The 12,132-nt window shown below is 37.7% G+C and overlaps 1 protein-coding gene across 1 annotated transcript; it reads right to left on the reverse strand.

The window, feature by feature from the left end:
* Positions 1-650: 650 nt before the first annotated feature.
* LOC116600037 (olfactory receptor 52E1-like) lies at positions 651-1,592 on the reverse strand. Its single transcript, XM_032360022.1, has one exon. It carries the CDS (start codon positions 1,590-1,592, stop codon positions 651-653), a length of 942 nt encoding a protein of 313 aa, XP_032215913.1.
* Between the last annotated feature and the right edge of the window lie 10,540 nt (positions 1,593-12,132).

The following is a 12,132-nucleotide window of genomic DNA, read 5'->3' on the forward strand; positions in this document are numbered from 1 at the left end:
TTTAAAACAAAAACAGACTATGAACTTTAAAAGATTACCAAGTTTTTACAATTCTGTTCATGATAGAAAATCTCTACTTTTCACACATGATTATCATAGTCACAGGATCAATTTCATGTCTAAGAACATTAATATGGTAGAGTCAGAAAAGCATTCTTTATGAGAGGGAGGCCAGGCATGTGGGAAATGTTTTATCATCTATTATTTTGGGAACCAGCATAATAAGGACAATGTACTATCTTCGTTTAAATTAGGATATAAGGGAATTTATGGGCTTTATAATTAAAATTTAATAATTATTAAAAATTATAATTTATAATTATTCATGTGGTGTCTTCTTTTTGGAGGGTTGGTTTTGCTTCAAAATGATGTTAACTGAAGAATGTGATGTGTTCGGTCCTAATGAAAGTAGAACAAAGTGATTGTTCTCTTCCACATGGGGAAACTGAATTATTTTCATACAATTGAAAATCATAAGAAACTTTTATTCATGCATTTGACATGGGTCTTGCCTTCCATTTTCTGGGTTTGGGAAGTAGGCTCACAGGTCTTCCCTGAGAGAGATCTGCGTAACTTTCAAATGTCCTTTTTCCATTCTGAACAAAGACAATCAGTGCTGCTCCTTTCCTTAATTTGATTCTTTACAAGAGTTATATTGTTTTCTTGGAAAAGAGTTTCAGCACCTGTTCTCTAATCTGCTTAGTTCTGACCCCATAGATTACAGGGTTCAGAGCAGGTGGAATGACTACATAGAAATTAGCCAAAAGGATGTGGATATAGCGTGGAATATTCCGGCCAAACCTGTGGGTCATAAATGAAAAAAATGCAGGAGTGTAGAAAGCCAACATGACACACACGTGAGAGCCACAGGTACTCAGTGCTTTGAGCCGGGCATCGTGGGAAGGCAGTCGAAAGACAGCACGAAGGATCTGGACATAGGAAATGACAATAGCTATGATGTCCAACACCAGGATAGAGATGGCACATAAACCATAGATGATGTTGACCCTGATGCTGGCACAGGACAGGCGGGCAATGCCCATGTGCTCACAGTAAGTGTGAGGAATAATTTGGTGTCCACAAAATGGTAACCGTAGGATGAGTAGAACAAAGGGTATAGCGAAAGACAAAGGTCTCAGTAGGATTATCATTGCAATGATGACTACCACCTTATTTGTCAACACCAGTGTATACTGAAGAGGGTTACAGATGGCCACATAGCGATCATAGGCCATGGCCACGAGCACTGCCGACTCCATGCCAGTGCAGAGGTGGATAAAGAACATCTGAATGAGACATCCCTCAAAGGAGATTTCTCTCAGGTTGAACCAGAATATGCCAAGCATCTTGGGGATGGTGGATGTGGACAGGCCCAGGTCGATAGATGACAGAATGGCCAGGAAGTAGAACATGGGCTGGTGGAGGCTGCTCTCAGTCTCAATCACAGAAAGGATGCTGATATTCCCAAGAACAGCTGTCAGGTACACAGCAAAGAAAGGGAAACCAATCCACATATGTATATGTTCCAGACCAGGGATCCCCAGAAGGAAGAAAGAGTAAGGATGAAATAGGGTGGTATTAAGTGAGACCATCTTCCTGGGATATTTTTATAGTGAAAGATATTATATATCAAGTACCTCCCATTCACTGAATAAGCCTCCTCCTTGCTTAGCACACAGAGAAAATGAAAGACTCAGTGAAACCTTTATTGTACCTACCCATAATTGAGACCTGAAAGTGTACAAAATTGAATGGTAAAATAAAGCCACATGATTTCAGTATACATTATCATATCTATTAAATTAAATTAAATATTGTTATTCAACCAAAATTTTCTGAGTACCTAATATAGATGTGCCAAGTTCTGTGCTAAGGCTGATAGCAAAAGATGAGTTAGAGAAGGTTCCTTTTATGGTGGAACTTAAAGCTTTAGTGGTTGAAACAGTTATGCAAATGAACCATTTTAATTAAGAAAATAAGTGCCAAGATAAAGTTTTTCCCTTGCTTCTTAAATGCACAAAATATTTCCTGAATGTTATTTAGTATTTTATAGAAATATTATTGGATTTATAATTATAAATATTATGTACAAGGTAGGAACATAAACATAAATGCAATAACAACCATTATGATTCTGCATGTATCACATTTCTGAGCTGATATATATAATGTGTCTTCAAGGAAACATCAAGTGCACCAAACCAGAAATTTCTAAGACAGTTTTGGATCTATGTAGGCTTCTCACTGTTTAAGTCCCCAAGAAAGTTTTTCATGCTGTAGTCATCTTCTGATCTCTACTTTCTTCCTGGTACCAATATCAGAGATTAAATCTGCCTTGAGGTTTTATCAAGAAGCCATACCAAACTTTATTTCAAGATAATCCTTTTAATCTGGGTCTGCTTAGAAAAATATTCACATATTCCTCTTCATTTCTGTTCTGATGGTAGGTAAATAGAGCCTTGCCCTTTAAGTGTCTTCCTGCTGATGTCTGTCCAGAAAGAAACACAGATCTACACATGGGCACAGAAACATTAATGTACAGTTTTATAAAATATCACAAAATTCACAAATATAGTAAATTAATTTATGCACACCACTCCTGGAAGCTAAATTCTTCATTTATCTGACTACATAATTTATTACAATATATATGCTTTAATAACTCTAAGCACATTCTGATTAAAACCTCTTGCCTTCTCTTTCTTATACATCCATATGGATAGATGATAGATAAATAAATGATGGATGATAGATAGATAGACAGGCAGATAGATAGAGAGATGTCTGCACACAGAGAGAGAAGGTCTGGAACTCAGTAGATGTAAGAATTACAATTTTAAGAAGTTACCACTAGCAGGAAAGTAGATCTAATCCATACCACTAGAAGGCTATCTCCTTACTGACATGACAATTTTGGAAGAATCTGGAGGGCTGAGGTAAATGTATTATTGTTATAGATCACCTTTGATGTACTCCATTCCCTATAGATAGGATTAGACCTTTCCCTTGTTCCTCTGCTCAGTATTCTGTGAGACTGCTAAGCCCTGTGCAAACGAGAAACAAGCTACAAACGACATTAGCCAGAGTAACTGTATTAGAAAGTGTGTCTGGGGATGGAAGCGTGTGTGTGTGTGTGTGCGTGTGTGTGTGTCTGTGAGTTGGAAGGGTGCATTGCAACTTGGGTCTTGGGCAAATTGCTTAAGAAATGATAGAAAGAAGAGTTTGATCACAGTTACAGGGAGGAAGCAGTTAAGATAATCAGTTAAGCAAATTATTACACCAGGAAAAGAGAAGAGGTATTTCAAGAAAGCAATATGAACTATATAGAAAACCATCCCCAATTTTAACCGAGATGACTATATGCAGGAAAAGGCATTTAAACGCAGGGGATTTGGGAAGGGGATGAAGTAGAATCCTATAATCAGATTTATTTTTCTGTGATTGTGGTTCAGCTAAGTTAGAGTTTAGTAGATAAGATATGGCATAATGTTTAGAAGCAGACACTAGGAATTGAACCCAGAATCTTCCTGCCATGTGAATTTGGTTAAATTATTTCCTCTCTTTGATTCTATGATTCCTCACCTATGCATGAAATGAGGCTAAAATGCCTATGTAAGCTGAATTTTTGCAAGGTTTGCATGAGTCAAGATGCGATATCAAAAAAGTATAGTTACAATTATTGGTAAACACCTATAGATAAGAACACAATAAAGTAGACAGCTATAGTGGAAGTTGTTTGACTTACCTCAGGCCTTCAGATAATCCGTACATCAGGAGTCAGCAGACTAAATACGGATCCTCACTTTACCTCCCTCTAAATATTTTGGTAGGGGTCCTAACATTTACAATAGAGTTTATCTGATTAAACCAATCCTTAAACATTTTCAGACATTAGCATTACACACTAGAAGACCAAACCATTCCAAAATGATTAGCACTACCTTTCGTTGGAAAAAAGTAGCAAGTGGTTCAGTGTGTTTCACTAGGTTGTAATTGGTGAGAGACAATTTCTGAATAGGTTAAGGTAAGTTCAATTATTATTCTCCCTCTATGGCAAAAATGAACTCAGGATGGGGACATTTATCCAACCTTTAAATTAGATTAGAAGGGATTGAAGGGGAGATTACAGTGAGCAAGAATCAGAACACAGGAAAAAAAGAACCTTGATAGATCAGTGATTAGATAGGCTCCAGGTCAGTGAAGAGCTTTCTGCACAGAAAGAATGGCAGACGTATCAAAAGGTGTCAGAGCTGCATGCAGAGATATTATAAGGGTGTATTAGAAATAAAAGCAGCAGTTGCTCATTTGCACATAGAAATTATGCCAACACATTTCTACAATCAGTTCCCTTATCCCCTGCCTTCAGTCAGCAAGTTTTTCTACTCCCCCCATCCTATCATCTCCCTCTCTTTTTCTTGTGCTCAGCTGGCTACAGATAAGGATGCATACCTCCAAAGCAAGGACTCCTGGAGAAGTTAGAAAATCTCCCCTAGCAACCTTCTGAACTCCTTTTGCTTTGGTGGAAGGATTTTTAATACTGTGGCCAACCTCTAGAGGGGAACTTTGTCTGCGTTGGGATTCCCTAGGGAGAGTGGGGGCAAGAAAGCTCTGAGATCTGGTTTAACTCCTTTTCTAGTGGAATAGAATATACCAGACTCCAATAGGTAATGTCCTGATTCTGGACCTTGGCTCCCAAATCTAATATTAGCATATTTCCAGTGGGATTATTATTATTATTATTTAATATTATTATTATTTTGGTCTTGTAAATTTTTTAAAACATTTTTTTCCAATAGGGTTCCTGGAATCAGTTTTAGGCTATTACTTTTGAACCTCTTGAAGGGAAGTTCAAAACATATATCCAGGCTCCAAATATATATAAGCTAAGGATTATATTAAGTCTGGGTAGATCGTCTTAGTATCATGCAACTACCACATTAAGTCAATATTTATTATAATTGAAGTGCTGATAAGTAGAGAAGTACACTAAAATTATATCATAATGACTCTGTATTTAACATAATTGCAGTATCCTGAAGTGAGGAAATGCATACCGTTTTGAATCACACAGAAACATATCATGTTATCCCAGTGGAGGTTTCCCATCAGTAATGGAAAGCAGAAATAAAAATCTGGAAGGTGGAGGCTAGTCATTTTATCACTCTCATCCTGATTACTTATCTACAGTCATGTAGGAATTGCCTTTTCCTCTCTATCTCAATCTTGAAAACTGTAAAATGAGAACATTTGTCAAACTAGTTTTAGTCCTAACATCACATATCATCCCATTTTACTAACAAAGAGACAGAAGTAGAGAAGAAAGAGAAGATCACATGGGGAGGTAGAGCTGAGCGTTCAAAATTCCATTCCAGAGGGCTTTCCATGAGTAACAAGAATTGATCTGGGACACTCCCATGAATCCATCAGTTTCATCATTCATTCACTGATGAATTCAAACTATGCACTGACCATCTACTACATGTCAGGCACCATTTAAGCACTGCCAATATAGTAGTAAACAGGACAGACAGTAAAAGAAGACAAGAAACAGAATAAAGAATTACATAAATGAGATAGACTACCTGCAAGAGACACATTTTGGACCCAAAGACACCGCCAGAGATAAAGTGAGACAGTATAAAAATATTTATCATGCTAATAGACATCAACAAAAGCTTGGGTAACAATTCTCTTTCAGCCAAATTAGATTTTAAACCAAAGACTATAATAAGAGATAAGGAAGGACACTATATTGGAATTAAAGGGTTGATTTAACAAGAAAAATCTAACAATTATAAATATTTATGCACTTAACATGGGAGCAGCTAATTACATAAGCCAAATAATAACAAAATTAAAGAAACATATTGGTAATAATACAATAATAGTAATGGACTGTAACATCCCACTCACTGCAATGGACAGATCATCTAAACAGAAGATCAACAAGGAAACAAGGGCTTTGCATGACACACTGGACCAGATGGACTTCAGAAATATATTCAGAACATTCCATCCTAAGTCAAGAGAATACACATCCTTCTTCTTCTTCTTCTTTTTTTTTTTTTAAGATTTTATTTATTTATTTGACAGACAGAGATCACAAGTAGGCAGAGAGGCAGGCAGAGAGAGAGGAGGAAGCAGGCTCCCTACTGAGCAGAGAGCCTGACGTGGGGCTCAATCCCAGGACCCTGGGATCATGACCTGAGCTGAAGGCAGAGGCTTTAACCCACTGAGCCACCCAGGCGCCCAAGAGAATACACATTCTTCTTAAGAGCACATGGATCATTCTCCAGAATAGATCATATCCAAATCAGGCCTCAACCAGTACTAAAAGATTGGGATCATACCCTGCACATTTTTGGACCACAATACTTTGAAACTGGAAGTCAATCACAAGAGGGAATTTGGAAAGAACTCAGATACATGCGTTCTAAAGAGCATCCTACTAAAGAATGAATGGGTCAACCAAGAAATTAAAGAAGAATTTTAAAAATTCATGGAAAAAATGAAAATGAAAACAGAACTGTTCAAAATCTTTGGAATGCTGCAAAGATGGTTGTTAGAAGGGAGAAAATTGTAATATAAGGCTTTCTCAAGAAAGAAGAAATGTCTCTTCTTTACACAACCTCACTGTACACCTAAAGGAGGTGGAGAAAGAACAACAAATAAAGTCTAAACCCAGCAGGAGAAGAGAAATAATGAAGATTAGAGCAGAAATCAATGAAATAGAAACCAGAAGAACAGCAGAATAGATCAATGAAACTAAGGGCTTGTTCTCTGAAAGAATTAATAAGATTAATAAGCTGCTGGCCAGACTTACCAAAAAGAAAAAAGAAAGGACCCAAATAAATAAAATCATGAATGAATGAGAAGAAATCACAGCCACCCCCAAAGAAGTATAAACAATTATAAAGAACATATTATTGGCAACTATGTGCCAATAAGTTAGGCAATCTGGAAGAAATGGATGCATTCCTAGAGATATATAAACTACCAAAACTGAAACAGGAGGAAATAGAAAACCTGAAGAGACCCATAAGTAAGGGAATTGAAGCAGTGATCAAAAATCTCCTATCAAACAAGAGCCCAGGAACAGATGGCTTGCCAGGGAAATTCTACCAAACATTAAAAGGAATTAATACCATATGATAATTGACTCTCTCTGCTTTACTTATTTCACTTAGCATAATATCTTCCAGTCCCGTCCATGTTGCTACAAAAGTTGGGTATTCATCCTTTCTGATGGAGGCATAATATTCCATAGTGTACATGGACCACATCTTCCTTATCCATTTGTCCATTGAAGGGCATCTTGGTTCTTTCCACAGTTTGGTGACTGTGGCCATTGCTGCTATAAACATTGGGTACAGATGGCCCTTCTTTTCACTACATCTGTATCTTTGGGGTAAATACCCAGAAGTACAATAGCAGGGTCATAGGGAAGCTCTGTTTTTAATTTCTTGAGGAATCTCCACACTGTTCTCCAAAGAGGCTGCACCAACTTGCATTCCCACCAAAAGTGTAAGAGGGTTCCCCTTCCTCCACATCCCCTCCAACACATGTTCTTTCCTGTCTTGCTAAATTTGGCCATTGTAACTGATGTAAGGTGATATCTCAATGTGGTTTTAATTTGAATCTCCCTGATGGCTAGTGATGATGAACATTTTTTCATGTGTCTGATAGCCATTTGTATGTCTTCATTGGAGAAGTGTCTGTTCATATCTTCTGCCCATTTTTTGGTATGATTGTCTGTTTTGTGTGTGTTGAGTTTGAGGAGTTCTTTATAGATCCTGGATATCAACCTTTTGTCTGTACTGTCATTTGCAAATATCTTCTCCCATTCCATGAGTTGTCTCTTTGTTTGCTTGACTGTTTCCTTTGCTGTGCAGAAGCTTTTGATTTTGATGAATTCCCAAAAGTTCATCTTCGCTTTTGTTTCCTTTGCCTTTGGAGACATATCTTGAAAGAAGTTGCTGTGGCTGATATCAAAGAGATTATTGCCTATGTTCTCCTCTAGGATTCTGATGGATTCCTGTCTCACATTGAGGTCTTTTCTCCATTTTGAGTTTATCTTTGTGTATGGTGTAAGAGAATGGTCGAGTTTCATTCTTCTACATATAGCTGTCCAGTTTTCCCAGCACCATTTATTGAAGAGACTGTCTTTTTTCCACTGTATATTTTTTCCTGTTTTGTCGAAGATTATTTGCCCATAGAGTTGAGGGTCCATATCTGGGCTCTCTACTCTGTTCCACTGGTCTATGTGTCTGTTTTTATGCCAGTACCATGCTGTCTTGGTGATCACAGCTTTGTAGTAAAGCTTGAAATCAGTTATCATATGGTTTCACTTATTTGTGGAGCATAACAATAGCATAGAGGACATGGGGAGATAGAGAGGAGAAGGGAATTTGGGGAAATTGGAAAGGGAGGTGAACCATGAGAGATTATAGACTCTGAAAAACAATCTGAGGGTTTTGAAGGGGCGGGGGTGTTGGATGTCAGGGTACCAGGTTGTGGGTATTATAGAGGGCACGGATTGCTTGGAGCACTGGGTGTGGTGCAAAAATAATGAATACTGTTATGCTCAAAATAAATAAAAAATAAATTAAAAAAAGAATTAATACTTATTCTTCTGATGCTGTATCAAAGAATAGAAATGGAAGGAAAATTTCCAAATTCTTTCTATGAGGCCAGAATTATGATGATCTCAAAATCAAAGGCCTTATCACAAAGAAGAATTAGAGACCAATATCCCTGATAAAGCTGGATGCAAAAATTGTCATCAAAATAGTAGCCAGTAAGATCCAACAGTACATTAAAATTATTATTCACCACAATCAAGTGGGATTTATTCCTGGGCTGCATGGGTGATTCCACTGTGTCACGGCCAGCACGACAAATCAACCAGGAAATATGAGGGTTAAGAGGATGGTGAAAAGAAATTAAGAGACAAAGAGATGGGGGCAGGAGGGACACTGAGGAGGATGTCCAACAGTGCCGATTTTATTCCACATCTTACAGTCATTTATAAGGCAGACCACAGTAGGAGGAGTAATACATCAGTACCTAGTCAGATGACCGCAAGTTTCTATAACAAGTTTACATTAACTACAAGCAAACCTCGTGATGCCAGGTAGTCTCTGCTAAAGCCATTAGCAAGATAATCAACCAGGGAGTAGGTTATGGGAGGTAGAGGAACAACAAGGACCAACTAAGAACTCATGACCCTGACCACATTATTCCCTTCTATAGGGAGAGCATGTGGGAAGTCATGTAGGTGAGCACACGACACATAGCACAGACCCTTTCTCAGTGTTACTCAACTTTCCTGTCCTTAACCCCTTATCAAGGTGTCCGGACTTTGAAGGAGACACAAGTCAGGGCCTTGTTTGATCCTCGACTCCAACCATGCCATATCCTCCAACACCACTGCAAATCAATCAATGCGATACACTACATAAATGAAACAAAGGACAAGAACCATATGATCCTCTCAATAAATGCATAAAAAGCACTTGACAAATACAAAATCCTTTCTTGATTAAAACTCTTTAAAGTGTAGGGATAGATGAAATATACCTTTATGTCATAGAAGCCATCTTTGAAAAGCCCACAACGAATATCATTGTCAATGGGAAAAAACTGAGAGTTTTTTCCCTAAGGTCAGTAATACAACAAGAATGTCCACTCTCACCACTTTTGTTTACCATAGTAGTTGAAGTCCTAGTGTCAGCAATCAGACAACAAAAAGAACTAAAATGCATCTGCATTGGAAAAGAAGTCAAACTCTCACTCTTTGCAGGTGACATGATACTCTATGTGGAAAACCCAAAAAAGTCCACCCCCAAATTGCCAGAAGTAACTCAGAAATTCAGCAAATTGGCATGGTATAAAATCAATGCAGAGAAATCAGTTGCATTTTTTAAAAAATATATATTTTTTATTTATTTGAGAGAGAGAGAGCGCACAAACAGGGGAAGTGGCAGAAGGAGAAGGAAAAGCAGGCTCCCCACCTTTCACTCTAAGCAGGGAGATAGATGTGGGGTTCAATCCCAGCACCCTGGGATCATGACCTGAGCCGAGACCATATGCTTAAGTACTGAGCTACCAGGCACCCCTCAGTTACAGTTCTATACCTTAACAATTAGAAGAAAGAAAAATTGAAGAGTCAATCCAATTTACAATTGCATCAAAAACCATAAGATACATAGGAATAAGCCTAATCAAAGAGGCAGAGAAAACTATAGAACACCCATGAAAGAAATTAAGGAAGATAGAAAAAAATGGAAAAACATTCCATGTGGATGGATTGGAAGAACAAATATTGTTAAAATACCTATGTTTCCCAGAGCAATCCACACATTCAATAAAATCCCTATGAAAATACCATCAACTTTTTTTTACAGAGCTGGAATAAATAATCCTAAAATTTGTATGGAACAAGAAAAGACCTGAAATAGCCAAAAGAATGTTGAAAAAGAATTCCAAAGCTGGGGCCATCATAATGCCTGGCTTCAAGCTCTATTACAAAGCTATAATCATTAAGACAGTCTCGTACTGGCACAAAAACAGACACATAAATCAATGGAACAGAGTAAGGCCAGAAATGGACCCTCAAGTCTATGTTCAACTAATCTTTGACAAAGGAAGAAGGAGCATCAAATGGAAAAAAGACAGTCTTTTCAACAAATGGTGTTGGGAAAATTGGACAACCTCGTGTAGAAGAATGAAACTGAAGAATGAAACCATTTTCTTACACCATACACAAAATAAAAATAAAATAAAAATAAACTCCAAATGGGTGAAAAACCTAAGTGTGAGACAGGAATCCTTCAAAATCCTAAAAAAGAACACAGGCAGCAACATTTTTGACTTTGGCTGTATCAACTTCTGGCTAGATACATCTCTAATGGCAAGGGGAAAAAAAGGCAAAAATGAACTATTGGGATTTCATCAAGATAAAAAGCTTTTGGGATGCTTGGGTGGCTCAGTTGGCTAAGCATCTGCCTTTGATTCAGATCATGATCCCAAGGTCCTGGGATGGGGTCCTGCATTGGGCTCCTTGCTCAGCAGGGAGCCTGCTTCTCCCTCTGCCTCTTGCTCCCCCTGCTTGTGTGCTCTCTGACAAATAAATAAATAAAATCTTAAAAAAAAAAAGATAAAAAGCTTTTGCATGCAAAGAAGATATTTCACAATATTGATAGGCAACCAACAGAATGGGAGAAGATGGTTGCAAATGTCTTATAAGATAAAAGGCTAGCATATAAAATCTATAAAGAACTTATCAAACTCAACACCCACAGAAGAAATAATCCAATCAAGAAATGGGTAGAAGACACGAACAGACATTTCTCCAAAGGAAACATACAAATGGTCAACAGACACGTGAAAAAATGCTCAACATTACTTGGCATCAGGAAAATACAAATCAAAACCACAACGAGATACCACCTCATACTAGTTGGTATAGCTAAAATTAAGAACTCAGGAAATGACAGATGTTGGCGAGGATGTGGAGAAAGGGAAACCCTCTTACAATGTTGGTAAGAATGCAAACTGGTGTAACCACTCTGGAAAACAGAATGGAGTCTCCTCAAAAAACTGAAAATAGAGTTATCCTTCAATCCCCCGATTGCACAATGGATATTTACCCCAAAGATACAAATGTATTCATCTGAAGGGACACCTGCACCCCAATGTTTATAGTAACAATGTGTGCAATAGCTAAAGTATGCAAAGATCCCAGATATCCATTGACAGGTAAATGGATAAAGAAGATGTGGTGTATATATACAGGCATATATAAATATATATATATATATATGATCTCTCTCTCTCTCTCTCTCTCACACACACACACACACACACACAGGATACTATGCAGCCATCAAGAACGAAACCTTGCCATTTGCAATGACACGGATGGAACTAGAGGGTATTATGCTAAGTGAAATAAGTTAATCAGAGAAAGACAATTATATGATCTCACTCATGTGGAATTTAAGAAACAAAATGGAGGATCATAAGGGAAGGGAGGAAAAAATAAAACAAAATGAAATCAGAGGAGACAAACCAGAAGAGACTCTAAATCATAGGAAAGAAACAGGGTTGCTGGAGCGGAAGGAGGTGGGG

Source organism: Mustela erminea, chromosome 9, assembly GCF_009829155.1.
Source record: "Mustela erminea isolate mMusErm1 chromosome 9, mMusErm1.Pri, whole genome shotgun sequence".
In the NCBI taxonomy this organism is placed as follows: Eukaryota; Metazoa; Chordata; class Mammalia; order Carnivora; family Mustelidae; genus Mustela; species Mustela erminea.

Excerpts from the sequence above, each read along its gene's own strand:
- LOC116600037 (XM_032360022.1), bottom strand. The coding sequence starts at position 1,592 with ATGGTCTCACTTAATACCACCCTATTTCATCCTTACTCTTTCTTCCTT.